The sequence below is a fragment of the Scyliorhinus torazame genome, chromosome 6 (genome assembly GCF_047496885.1).
Source record: "Scyliorhinus torazame isolate Kashiwa2021f chromosome 6, sScyTor2.1, whole genome shotgun sequence".
Lineage (NCBI taxonomy): Eukaryota > Metazoa > Chordata > Chondrichthyes > Carcharhiniformes > Scyliorhinidae > Scyliorhinus > Scyliorhinus torazame.
Window position 1 is genome coordinate 31,616,324 of NC_092712.1, and position 14,361 is coordinate 31,630,684.

Below are 14,361 nucleotides of genomic sequence, written 5' to 3' on the forward strand. Positions count from 1 at the left end.
TGAGGGGGAGAGCTGACCGGTGGTGATTTAACCTGAGGATCACCGCACCTCAGGCGAGGGGCAAGGTTGAATAACCTGTTCATGAAAAGTGCTATACAAATGTAACTTTCTTTTCTTATTTGAAGACATACAGAGCACAGTCTCCGAGCTATCCCCCACTTCTTGGTCTTGAAAACTGGTCCTGTAATTTGCCAATCAAAACCACAGAATTCCTACAGAGCAGAAGGAGACCATTCGGCCCATCGAGTTTGCACCGAACCTCTGAAAGAGCACACTACCTAGGCCCACTCCCCCGCCTGATCCCTGTGACCCAGAAACCCCACCTAACCTGCACAGCTTTGGACACTTAAGGGGCAATTTAGCATGGCCAATCCACCTAACCTGCACATCTTTGGACCATGGGAGGAAGCACAGTAGCATTGTGGATAGCACAAATGCTTCACAGCTCCAGGGTCCCAGGTTCGATTCCGGCTTGGGTCACTGTCTGTGCGGAGTCTGCACATCCTCCCCGTGTGTGCGTGGGTTTCCTCCGGGTGCTCCGGTTTCCTCCCACAGTCCAAAGATGTGCGGGTTAGGTGGATTGGCCATGCTAAATTGCCCATAGTGTCCAAAATTGCCCTTAGTGTAGGGTGGGGTTACTGGGTTATGGGGATAGGGTGGAGGTGTGGACCTTGGGCAGGGTGCTCTTTCCAAGAGCCGGTGCAGACTCGATGGGCCGAATGACCTCCTTCTGCACTGTAAATTCTATGGAAAAAAAAAGCCGGAGCACCCGGAGGAAACTGCGCAGACGCAGGGAGAACGTGCAGACTCCGCACAGACAGACACCCAAGGTCGGAATTGAACCCGGGTCCCCGGCGCTGTGAGGCAGCAGTGCTAACCACTGTGCCACCATGCTGTCAAAGTTATGCAATGCTGGACAATTCTTCTCAAACTTAAGAGATTAAAGTTCGGAAATGTAACAATAGGAGAACATGTTTACTTTTCTTAGCTAAAAGGGGATCCAGAAAACTTGGACATGTCCTGTTGACCATTTCTCCCACGGCAACCGAAGGCCAGCAAATCAGGGTATTCCATTCCCCACGGCAACCTGCAGAGGAGGAACAAGAAACAAACCAAAGAATCAAGTTAGAGGGAATTCTCCAACCTTACGAACGAGCATTTTCAGATGTTCCATCACTTCGATAACTCTCAGCATATCATCAAGACACATGGGACTTCCGAAAAATGTTCTTCGACCAGAAATGCCCAGCCCCCAAATCACTGAGCATTTCTAACGCTGGGGTCTTTGCATCGCAAACTCTATCTCTCTCTTTTTCTCTTCCCAGCTGGGCTATCCCAGAAATTCAATCACTTTTCAAAGCCAACGCACAAGAGTTCACTGACCCCTGCTCGAGAGAGACGCTTCCTGTACCTAGCCTGTTGTAAAGCTATAAACTAAAACCATAAACTGCTTCAACGTAGAACACCAACAATCTACTCATCCTTCTAATTAACTTCTGGTTGATCCTTTGCTATTCTACTCTTCGGCAACCTGGTCACATGATCATTTATTGGAAGATAGGTGCTTTACTGAAAAGTGAAAGTTCTTAAAAGATGTATCACACCAAATAAAATATAGTGATAAAAAGATAGCTTGCAGGTGCAGCATTTAATCTAGAAGGCTCATGGAATGTTTTCCTTTATTATGCGAGGAATTGAACATAAAATAAAGATGTTATACTTCCGTTATACAGGGTATTGCTGAGTCTCTTTACTTAGGGAAGGATGTAAATGTGTTGGAGGTGGTTCAGAGGAGGTTTACTACATTGATACCAGGAATGAACAGGATGTCTTAGAAGGAAATTGCACAGACTGGGCTTGTTTACACTGGAGTTTAGAAGAGTGAGGGGTGACTTGACTGAAATACAAAAGCAGGGGAGGTCATGATGGAGCTTTATATAGAGAACTTTGGTGAGGCCACAGCTGGAATACTGTGTGCAATTCCGGTCGCTATATTATACGAAGAATGTGATTGCACTGGAGGGGATGCAGAGGCAATTCACCAGGATGTTGCCTGGGATGGAACATTTAAGTTACGAAGAGTGGTTGGAAAGGCTCGGGTTGAAGCAGAGGAGACTGAGGGGTGACCTGTTCGAGGTGTACAAGATTATGAGAGGCATGGACAGGGTGGATAGGGAGCTACTGTTTCCCCTTAGTTGAAGGGTCTGTTACGAGGGGACACAAGTTTTCATAGATTTCATAGAATTTACAGTGCAGAAGGAGGCCATTTGGCCCATCGAGTCTGCACCGGCTCTTGGAAAGAGCACCCTACCCAAGGTCCACACCTCCACCCTATCCCCATAACCCAGCAACCCCACCCAACACTATGGGCAATTTTGGACACTAAGGGCAATTTATCATGGCCAATCCACCTAACCTGCACATCTTTGGACTGTGGGAGGAAACCGGAGCACCCGGAGGAAACCCACGCACACACGGGGAGAACGTGCAGACTCCGCACAGACAGTGACCCAAGCCGGGAATCGAACCTGGGACCCTGGAGCTGTGAAGCAATTGTGCTACCCACAATGCTACCGTGCTGCCCGAGGTGAGGGGTGGGGGTTTTAGAGGGGATTTGAGGGGAAACCTTTTTACCCAGAGGGCGGTGACGGCCTGGAATGCGCTGCCTTAGGAGGGTGGTGGAAGCGGGTTCACATCCTCGGAAAAAGTACCCGGATGAGCACTTGGCACGTTCGGGTTCATGGGTCAAGTGCTGGTAAATGGGATGACGTAGGCAGGTCAGGTGACTTCCATGTGTCGGTGCAGACTCGATGGGCCGAAGAACGCCTTGTGCATTGTGTATTTTCTGTGATTTTGAGTGATTCTGTGAATGGTGGAGCAGGCTCAAGGGGCCGAATGGCCTACTCTTGCTCTTCTTACCTATGTTCCTCGATTGACCTGTTTCTTTATATTTCATATTGCCGGCATTGCCTTTTATTCATGATGTCTTATACGACCCTCCACCCTTTCTTTGCCTCCTCCACTCTCTGCTTCAGGCACACAAGTCTCCTCCTTCTAAATTAAAAAGCATCAGGGGCGAAGGATAGTTAATTTCCTTTCCCATGCTCTTCGCTGGCAGTCAAACACGACGGACCTCCTCCGAGACTGTGAAAGGCAATCGATATATGTGCGCTGTAATAGTAATTAGTTAATGAAGAATATAATATTTAATTTCAAGGCTCAAGGAACGATATCTATGTTCAGAGAAATCAAAGTCTACAAGGCAAAATTCTTACTCATATCTCTTAGTGGCAGCTAATGTGGTTAATTTAATTTATGCAATAAAATGATTTGGAATGAATTACGGTCATCATTGGTCCTGGAGCTGCTCATTACCAATTAGAAACAAATGTTTAGGAGAATCAGGGAGTTACTGATGGCCATTATGTACAAAGCTTCTGATGCTCGATCAATAACTCCAGAAGCGAGATTGAATGACAATTGAAGGCTTTATTGGACTAGATGTTTCCCCCAGCAGCGCAGGTACAGAAGGCAGCTGCTGGGGAGACACAGGCTCTTATACTCCGCCTTACTGGGTGGAACCAGCAGGCAGGCTTCACCAATGATATTGCTGTCTCAGGTACCTCCCACACCAATGGTCTTACAGCATCAACCTGGGTACCGTAATACCCCTAATACTGACTACCACAGCTTCACACTATCTGGAGCAGTCCCACAGCAATATAATTACCACATTGAACCTCACATCATTCATCACCTGTGCAATCATCTTCTAAGCACTACTTGAGGCACTGTTCTGGATTTGGTTTTGGGGGTTGTACACTAAAACCTGAATTCCTCTAGTTCAGAGGAATACTCCATTCAGCCCATTGAGTCTGCATCGACCCTCTGAAAGAGCACCTTGCCCAATCCCCCGCCCTAACCCCTTAACCTAACCTGTACACCCCTGGACATTAAGGGGCGGTTTATCGTGGTCAATCCGCCCAACCTGCACATCTTTAGACTGTGGGAGTCTCGACACCATCCAGGACAAAGCAGCCCCGCTTGATTGCTCCCCCTTCCACAAACAATTCAAACCCTCCACCACCGACGAACAGCGGCAGCCGTGTGTACATCTACAAGATGCACTGCAGTAACTCACCAAGTTTCCTTAGACAGCACCTTCCAAACTCACAACCACTACCATCTGGAAGGACAGGAGCAGCAGAAACCTGGGAATTCCATCACCTGGAGGTTCCCCTCCCAGTCACTCACCATCCTGACTTGGAAATATATCGCCGTTCCTTCACTGTCGCTGGGGCAACATCCTGGAGCTCCCTCTCTAACAGCACAGTGGGTGTACCTGCAGCTCAAGTAGTGCAGCGGTTCAAGAAGGCAGCTACCCATCACCTTCTGAAGGGCAACAATGGAAGGGCAATAAATGCTGGTCTAACTAGCAATGGCCACATCCCGTAAATGAATTAAAAAAATATTGTTAAAATCACTCTCCCCCCCCATACTCTTTCCCTCTTGGATCGCATTTCACCACCTAAATCAAACAAGTGTAGACCAAGGGCTTGAGCGTCCCAAGCCATGGGAGGCCATTCAGCCCCTCCAGCTTTCTCCCCATTCAATTAGATCAAGGCTGGCTTGCCCCTTAACCTCATTTACCTGCCTTTTGTTTCCATTTCGCATGATAACGAATCAAAATCTATCAATCTCAATCTCATTAAATTGTCCCTGCTGTACAACATTGGGTTAATAATAATAATCTTTATTATTGTCACAAGTAGGTTTACATGAACACTGCAATGAAGTTACTGTGAAAAGCCCCTAGTCGCCACATTCCGGCACCTGTTCAGGTTCACAGAGGGAGAATTCAGAATGTCCAATTCACCGAACAAGCACATCTTTCAGGACTTGTGGGAGGAAACCGGAGCACCCGGATCAAACGCACGCAGAAAACGTGCAGACTCCACACAGACAGTGACCCGAGCTGGGAATTGAACCCTGGCGCTGTGAAGCAACAGTGCTAACCACTGTGGTACTGTGTCTTATGTCTTGACCTTATCTAACCTTTGTAAATAGCCAGCCCGAAAATAAACGGTTTTGAACAAAAGGCCAGCGCCAGAATAAGACGTCAATAAATCCTGAGGTAACGCCACAATAACAGACCTGATGCCAGAGCGTTTCGGCGGGAAATTTGCAAATTCCCATGAGCCTCTGTGTGAAAAAGTGTTTACTTTTTATTCCCTCAAACCCATTTATTATTTTAAACACCTTAACTAGGTCACCACTTAACCTTCTGAATCCAAGGTACTTTGTGCCATATTTGCATAATTTAACCATTTAAGCACTGGTAACATCCTGGTGAATCAGGGCTTTGGTGCACATGTGTGAGGTCGTGTTCCTGTAAGGGATTTACAATTATCTTAACTAAGCTTTCAGTCACCTGGCCTAATATCGCCTTCTCTCAATGTTAGTTGTTGGCGATCCCTGCCATTTCTCTGAGGTTGCGACCCGTACCTCCTGTCCGAGTTAGGATCAGGCAAACCCATGTGCTGACTGGAGGCGCGTGCATGGAGTTAGCTGGGACCGCTAGCTGCCCAGTGTCCAGCTAGGCCTATCATAACCTGCCGCACATTAATTCTTTCTCCACTAACTTTTGAGGTGTAACGGAAACTGAAATAAACCAGAGTAGTTTAGTAAACTACCGTGAGGACTATCGATGAGGACAATGGCTAACATTGTGCCGTGAGGCATGATGGTAAAAGAGGGTAACAGACTTGTGTGTGTGAAAACTGCAGCTCAGCAGCATGAGTTTTGTGCCAACAGACAGACCGGCAACTTGCAACTGGACCTTTAACTGATAACATTGGTTTGAAACAGCGAATGCAAGTCTCTCTGAAACGAAATGAAATGAAAATCGCTTATTGTCACAAGTAGGCTTCAATGAAGTTACTGCGAAAAGCCCCTAGTCGCCACATTCCGGCGCCTGTTCGGGGAGGCCAGTACGGGAATTGAACCGTGCTGCTGGCCTGCCTTGGCCTGCTTTCAAAGCCAGCGATTTAGCCCTGTGCTAAACAGCCCGTGTCGTTAAAAGCGATTCTCCTCCGGATCACCGATTGCGAAATCAGCATCGGCCACCGGAGAATCCGCCCCACTAGCTATGGAAACAGATAAAAGTCTGCCTTTGTGCACCAGTAGGTGCGGGAAGAGAATTGGAATATGTTGACATAGAATCTTAGAATTTACAGTGCAGAAGGAGGCCATTCAGCCCATCGAGTCTGCACCAGCCCTTGGAAAGAGCACCCTACTCAAGCCCATGCCTCCATCCTATCCCCGTAACCCCACTTAACCTTTTTGGACACTGAGGGCAATTTATCCTGGCCAATCCACCTAACCTGCACATCTTTGGACTGTGGGAGGAAACCGGAGCGCCCGGAGGAAACCCACGCAATCACGGTGAGAACGTGCAGACTCCGCACAGACAGTGACCCAAGCCGGGAATCGAACCTGGGACCCTGGAGCTGTGAAGCAACAGTGCTAACCACTATGCTACCGTGGGCTGGGATGCTCCGTTACGTGTCCGCTTCGCTGCTGCTCGGGAGGACGCGGAATTCCGGCGGTGTGACCGGATGGAGAATCCCACCCATGATATCTAAACGAGTTCTGCTCCTGACACCAAATCCTGCTTAAATGGGAGCAGAAATCATTCCATTGAGGTTAATCAGTCTAATTTGCCAGAGATGGGACCATGGAGGGAGAAACTGGTTTCGGGGCCGGGTCTCCAGACCTCTCACACCCGGTTGGAATGGGCACCCTGCAATCTGAACGTTTCTGACAGCCCACACATTTAACATTGGTTGCGAGAGAGATCGCGGCTCGATTCCCATCCCTCCAGCCCCTAACTTCTTAACCGGTGAAATGGGGACTGGCGGGGACGGGCCCTGTTTCGACATCACTCTATCCGTCCTCTGCTGGATTCTTGCAGGGCTCTCATCAACTGCAGCCTTTTGAAGCAGGCCTCAGACGTCAAACCTTCAGACTGAAACATACGGTGCAACACGAGAAAGGGCGAAAGAAAGATGTAAAGAGAAAAGGAGAGAAATAAAGAAGGAACTTGAATTCATAGTGCGTCTTTCATGCAAGTCCCAATGTGCGTTATTGCCTCTGAAGTTTAGTCACTGTTGCAATGTAACAAGTGCAGCAACCAACGTTTGGGTTGTTCCACACACGGCATGACTGATTAAACAGTTTATCTGCTCGAGGGATACATGTCAAGCGGGATTCTCCCAGCTCGGGGCCGGGCCGGAGAATCCCCCCAAACCGGGCCTTGCCGCCCCGACACCGGCACGCGATTCTCCACAGAGCGGTGAATCGGCGCCATCGACGCCGGCGCGGCGTCGGTCACAGGCCTCTATACGGGGCCGGCCCGCCGATTCTCCGGCCCGGATGGGCCGAGCGGCCTCTCGATTAAGGCAGGGTCCCGCCGGCGCCGTCCATGCCTGGTCACAGCCGGCGGGAACTGCGGAGGGTCGGGGGGGGGGGGGGGGGGCTCCGACCCTGTGGGGGGGGCCTACGATGGGGCCTGGCCCGTGATCGGGGCCCACCGATTGGCGGGCCAGCCTCTCGCTCTCCGGACCTATTTTCCTCCGCGCCGGCCCCTGAACTCCCGCGCCATGTTGAGTCGGGGCCGGCGCGTTGAGGGAGGTCCCGCGGCCCACAGTCCGCGCCGGGATGGGAGGCTGGAGCGGCGTGAACCGCTCCAGCGCCGTGGGGCCAGAATCGGTACTCCCAGCGGCCCGTTCACGCCATCGTGAAACGCGTTTCCGACAGCAAGGACACTCGGCCGCCGGATGGGAGAATCCCGCCTGAGATTCTCCGTTGGCGGGATCCTCTCCTTCGCCGGCAGCGCACCCATGCTCGCGGGTTTCCCGACGGCGTGGGGGTGGCAACAGTGGAAAACCCTATTGGCCGGCTGCGGGAAGGGAGAGCTCCATGGGGATCGTTTACACCCACCTCAGAAACCAGGTGGAGGCCTCAGTTCAACATCCCATCGAAAAGGTGGCACCCTCCCCGACGATGCCGCGCTCCCTCTGTGCGGCGCCGGGAGTGTCAACCTGGATTGTGCATTCAAAACCTTTGGACTGGGGGTGAGAATTGCCGACCCGTAAATCTGGCGGCGAGGGTGCCACAAGCTGATCTCACGGATCAATAGCTGCCTTTTAAATTCACAAGGTGGGTTCAACGCAACGCAGGGAACTGGTTTGATGTCTTTAGATCAGCATTTTCGCCTCTCGATGTTTTTCCTCACGGGGTGGGGGCGGGGGGGAATATCAGCGGCTCACAATGGAATAGAAGCAAAGTCACGTACCAGGCGAGCCTGCAATAGTGCCATTGAGTTCGCCAGACTGATTGGCGTTCGTCCTCGCACAGCTGGTTTCACCTTCCTGAACAAGTTCCCAAATAATACATTCTGGATGTATGGAATTGATCTGAAATAAATAATGTAAACACGCACATTATTGTTCATATATATTTCGGAGGAGGTGACGCCATCGGGGTCACTGAATTGGTAACGCAGAGACCACCCCCCTCCCCAAGCCCTCGCCCCCCCCCCCCTCCCACCCCAGGCTAATGCCCTGGGGAGACACTGGTTCGAATCCCACCAAGGCGGCTGGTGGAATTTAAATTCAATGAATAAAATCAAGACTCTAGAAGCCGGTCTCGGTGATGTTGACCACAAAACTGTCCATCGATTGCTGTAAAAACCCATCTGGTTCACTCATGTCGCTCAGGGAAGGAAATCCGCCACCCTTACCCTGGTCTGGCCTACACGTGACTCCAGGCCCACGCAGCAATGAGAAATGGCGGTGGCAAAGCACTCGGTTCGAGGGCAATTAGGGACGGGCAACAAACGCGGGCCCAGCCAGCGAGGCCCACATCCCGTGAAGGAATAAAGAGAAAAAGAAAAGAGATAAAAGAATAAAGAGAAAAAAAAAGATTAAAGAGAAGAAAAAAAAACTTTTTCTCGCTTGGTGCCATCCGACAATTCATATGGGAATCAAGTTTTTAATCTTGCCACAGTGGGATTCGAACTCCAGAATGGGATTGTCTGCCCAGCTGTGACACCGTCAGCTGCAGAAAACCCGAGCTTATGCGATATTCTGCTGCCCCCTTGCTGACACCTGCTCGCTCCTCCGTCTGACCTGCATCAGCCCTCAGTCTGACAACTTTTCGATTTTAAAATGCTCACCTTTGTACTCCAACGCCTCCACTGCCCCACCCCAATCTCTGCAATCTCCTCCAGCCCTCCCCCACAAGCTCATCACTCCCCCAATTCTGGTCCACATCTTTTAATCGCTTCACCTTTGTGAGGCGGGGGGGGGGGGGAGTGGGCCTAGGTTAGCGTGCTCGTTCGTAAGGTTGATGCAGACTCGATGGGCCGAGTGGCCTCCTTCTGCACTGGCGGGATTCCCCTGGTTCTATACGTGGCGGGCCGAAGTTGAGCGGAAAGCGCACGTGTGTCAGTCCCGGACCTCCGGAAGCCGCCGTGAGAGTGCCTGGCCGCCAGGGAGGCGGGAGACTCCGGCGGCGACGGGCTGGTCCTTGCGTCGCCGAGGCCCACAGCGCGGGAGTGGGCAGGCGAGGTCGGGCCTGGTGAGAGGGCCACAGGGTGTCCATTGGATGACGCAGGGGATTCACCTAGAATGGTTCCCGGGATGGAGTGGGGGGGGGGGTGGGGAATGGGGGGCTAACAGGCTAGAGGGTCAGGTTGAGGAAGCTGGGGTTGGTTCTCCTCGAGGCTTTTCACAGTAACTTCATTGAAGCCGACACGTGGCAATAAGCGATTTTCATTTCATTCCTTGGGATAAGGGGGTTGAGGGGGAGGTTTGATGGAGAGATGAAACAGGTTGACAGAGGAAAACCATTCTCATGAGCTGTTGCTACAAGGCCCAGTCAGGACGACTCCTGGGATGAAAGGTTTGCCTTCAAAGAAAGGTACACATTGGAGTTTAGAAGAATAAGAGATGATCTTATTGAAAGATAAAAGATTCTGAGTCGGCTTGACAGGGTGGATGCTGAGAGGATGTTTCCCCCCGGGGGGGGGGTTATCTAGACCTGGGGGGCACGGTTGAGGGGGGCGATTCTCCGAGCCCCGCACCGGGCCGGAGAATCGCCGCGACCGCGTGACGATGCCCCGACACCGGAGCGCGATTCTCCGAGGTGCAGAGGATCCGCCCCATTTGCGCCGGCAAGTTTGGCGCGGCGCTGCCCGCTAGAATCGGTGGGGCCGCCGATTCTCCGGCCCGGCTGGGCCAAGCCTGCCGGGCGGATACAACAGAGTCCCGCCGGCGCCGTTCACCCCTGGTCGCTGCCGGCGGGAACTCTGCGCGGATGGTCGTGGGGCGCCCTGTGGGGGGGGGGGGGGGGGTCCTTCACCGGGGGCCTCCGATGGAGTCTGGCCCGCGATGGGGGCCCACCAATCTGGGAGCAGGCCTCTCCCCGCCCCCCCCCCCCGGGCCTACTTTCCTGTGCGGCCGGCCCCTGAACACCGACGCCATGTTGAGTCGGGGCCGGCGCGCTGAAGACGTCCCCCGCGCATGCGCGGGCTGGTGTGGCGTCCATATGGCGCCGGGAAAAGAGGCTGGAGCAGCGTGAACCGTTCCAGCGCCGTGCTGGCCCCCCTGTGGGGGACAGAATAGTTCGTACCCGGGCCCGGTTCACGGAATGCGATGGCGTTCATGACGGTGCAAACACTTGGGCTCCATTTGGGAGAATCGCCCCCTAAATGTCTCCCATGAGATGAGGAGGAATTTCTTCCCTCAAAGGCTTGTTCATCTTTGAAATTCTCTTCCACAGATGGACATGGAGATTGGGTCAAGGTTGGGTCATTGAATATATTCAACGCTGAGTTAGACAGACATCTGATGAACAAGGGAGTTAAGGATAATCAGAGACACGCAGGAACTGGAGACCTCAGTCAGATCAGCCATGATCTTCCTGAACGGTGAGGCGGGTTCGATGGGCTGAATGGCCCACACTTGCGCCTATTTCTCATGATCTGCTGAAGATATGGGGCTGGCTTCTCGATTGCGATTCGCCCCGCTATCGCCGCTAGCGAGGACGGACCCTTTGGCTACGCCGTTCGCTGGCGGCGGGAATCTCCACTCCCGCCGCCGGCAAATGTCCGGAGAAACCGCCCGTTGTGGAATTTTTAATTCTTGCTTCAAACAATTTAGCATATTAGCCACCATAGATTACAATGTACAAGTCAATCCACAGCACAGCACGGGCAGCACGATAGCACAGTGGTTAGCGCTGTTGCTTCACAGCGCGACAGCTGGTTGGTGTAGCCATTATATGGAACAGAACATTCCAGTGTTACGGAGAAGACCATGACCAAAAAATCTCGATGCCAAAAGGAGCAGTTTCCAGCTATTCATTAGACCATAAGACAAAGGAGCAGAATTAGGCCACTCGGCCCATCGAGTCTGCTCCGCCATTCAATCATAGCTGATATGTTTCTCATCCCCGTTCTCCTGCCTTCTCCCCATGACAACTGATCCACTTAGTAATCAAGAACCGATCTATCTCTGCCTTAAAGACACTCAGTGATTTGGCCTCCACAGCCTTCTGCGGCAAAGAGTTCTGGACAGCCTCCAATGCCAGGTACCCTTCCTGAATATCTAGGTGCCCAGCAGACAAAGTGTGGAGTGGAAATGCTTGAAAAGAGTTTCAGTGAAAAACGACAGCACAGGGCTGCCATGATATTCAAACACACACAGCATGATAGACAGACCAACAGACAAATCAGCACACACAACACGACAGCCAATCACAGACAAGGACAGAGACAGTATAAGAGAAGAAACACGACACCTGGTGGCCAGTCCATCTAGAGACCAGGACAAGGACAGGACCTGATTAACATCACACTCAGGGAGTCCCCACGTGCAGAGTATCAAGACAGAACTGTAAATAGCATGTTAGAATAAAACAGCGTTGTACCAAATGCAACCGTGTTGGCTCATCTGTACATCAGAACACCCAACACCACAGGGGCAAGACTCAGGGTGGTACAAACCCGCAGGGCCGGCGGAAGAAAGTCAAACCCTACGGTCATTTCCAGGCGTTAAGACCACTATCGGGGTTTCTGTGCAGGCCGGTAGTGATGGTGGGATGGGGAAGGCTGGGATGGAGTTATTGATCTGGAATGTGTGCAAAAGGCACCTGGTGGCCTAAATATATCATAGATTATCATAGAATTTACAGTGCAGAAGGAGGCCACTCAGCCCATCGAGTCTGCACCGGCTCTTGGAAAGAGCACCCTCCCCAAGGACAACACCTCCACCCTATCCCCATAACCCAGTAACCCCACCCAACACTAAGGGCAATTTTGGACACTAAGGGCAATTTATCATGGCCAATCCACCTAACTTGCACATCTTTGGACAGTGGGAGGAAACCGGAGCACCCGGAGGAAACCCACGCACATATAGAATGCAGTTTATTCGTGTGGAACATGGCCAGGTCCCAGATGACCAATGAGATTCACGAGGTGCCTGCAAAGTAATAACACCCACGTTGCAGATAGACCAGGAAAGGGGGGGGGGGGGGGGTTCAACCTGAACAAGACGTTCAAAGGTCATATTGGTGCTGAATGGAATAGGTTGGCACAAACCTTCGCACATGTGGGAACATGCGTGTGGCCCCGCGGGAGTCGTGCGGTGGGACCTACACCTGCCCTCCTAATTTGTACGGTGTGCCGTGTGGTTCCATTGGCTGGCGGCGGGATTATCCACAGTGCACCCCCGGTGGGGGTGCACCATCGGCAGGACTGAGCGATCCCGTCGGTGGCAACAGGTGGAAAATTCCAGCTCTTGTTTGGTGCTTTCAAGTAACCTCGTGGCATCAATTCATTCAACAAAGTGTGTCCCGTTGATTTAACTTGAATTACCGTGTGTATTTCCCTTTAACAAAATGGTGATCACCCACGGCAACACCAGAGGTTCACATGTTCGACGCGGTGAACTCCCGACCCCCGTTTCTGGAAAACATTTCCCAGGCTTCCAAAGTCATCCTCGGCATAATTACTTGGTTAAAGGTGCTAAATAAATGCAAATTGTTGTTGGCCAGGATCTCGAACTATTGATTCTACTTAGTTTGTGTTTGTGCCCAAGCAGAGATTGGGTTTGGCATTTAGTGCTTTGTGCTACTGGTTGGGATGCAGTTTCCTGATTTAATCCGAGGCCAGGAGTGTGAGAACTCCCAGATGCTGGTCTTCTGACACTTTCATCAGTTATCAACAGTTATCAAGCAGCAAGTCAATGACTTGCTTGGTGAACTTGATCTGGTAAAATTCCCATTTCTATTGCAAGGCCGATCATCAGAGTTTTATTGGGAAAATAAGTGTGTGTGAGGACCAGGCCCAGGCCCAGGCCCAGGCCCAGGCCCAAGCCCAAGCCCAGGCCCGGGCCCAGGCCCAAGCCCAGGCCCAGGCCCAAGCCCAGGCCCAGGCCCAAGCCCAGGCCCGGGCCCAGGCCTCCAGAAGTAGAAGGCACTGTGGCAGCATCTGGTAGCCGGGATGGAGGGAGACGCGGGCAGCGCGGAACCGATCCAGGCACCGCTGAGGCAGGCAGAGTGGGGACATATAGGAGAGCTGGTGGTGGTGAGAGCGCCGGAGAGTGTGCTCAGGAGTGTGGACCAGGCACGAGAGTGTGGACTGGGCACCGGACCAGAGTGTGTTCACCGGGGAGCCAGAGAGTGTTCACCGGGGATAGTGTTCACCGGTGAGACAGAGAGTGTTCACCGGAGAAAGAGAGTGTTCACCGGGGAGACAGAGAGTGTTCACCGGGGACAGTGTGTTCACCGGAGACAGATAGTGTTCACCAGACACAGAGAGTGTTCACCGGGGACAGAGAGTTTTCACCGGGGACAGTGTGTTCACCGGAGACAGATAGTGTTCACCAGACACAGAGAGTGTTCACCGGGGACAGAGAGTGTTCACCGGGGACAGAGAGTGTTCACCGAGGACAGAGAGTGTTCACCGTGGACAGAGAGTGTTCACCGGGGACCGAGAATGTTCACCGGGGACAGATAGTGTTCACAGGGGGCTGAGAGTGTTCACCGGGGAGACAGAGAGTGTTCACCGGGGACAGAGAGTGTTCACAGGGGACAGAGAGTGTTCACCGTGGACAGAGAGTGTTCACCGGAGACAGAGAGTGTTTACCGGAGACAGAGAGTATTCACCGGAGACAGAGTGTGTTCACCGGAGACAGAGAGTGTTCACCGGGGGCAGAGAGTATTCACCGGAGGCAGAGAGTGTTCACCGGGGAGACAGAGAGTGTTCCCCGGAGACAGAGAGTGTTCCCCGGG

At 52.2% G+C, this 14,361-nt stretch overlaps 1 protein-coding gene across 1 annotated transcript in view; it reads right to left on the reverse strand.

The window, feature by feature from the left end:
* The window catches only part of LOC140424737 (vasoactive intestinal polypeptide receptor-like), a 113,247-nt gene that overhangs the window by 64,978 nt on the left and 33,908 nt on the right, over positions 1-14,361 (reverse strand). Inside the window, exons 2-3 of the mRNA XM_072508085.1 lie at positions 8,357-8,477; positions 980-1,087 (exon numbers count right to left, since the gene is read on the reverse strand). Coding sequence (XP_072364186.1) covers positions 980-1,087; positions 8,357-8,477 — 229 coding nt within the window. The remainder of the gene's footprint in view (positions 1-979; positions 1,088-8,356; positions 8,478-14,361) is intronic.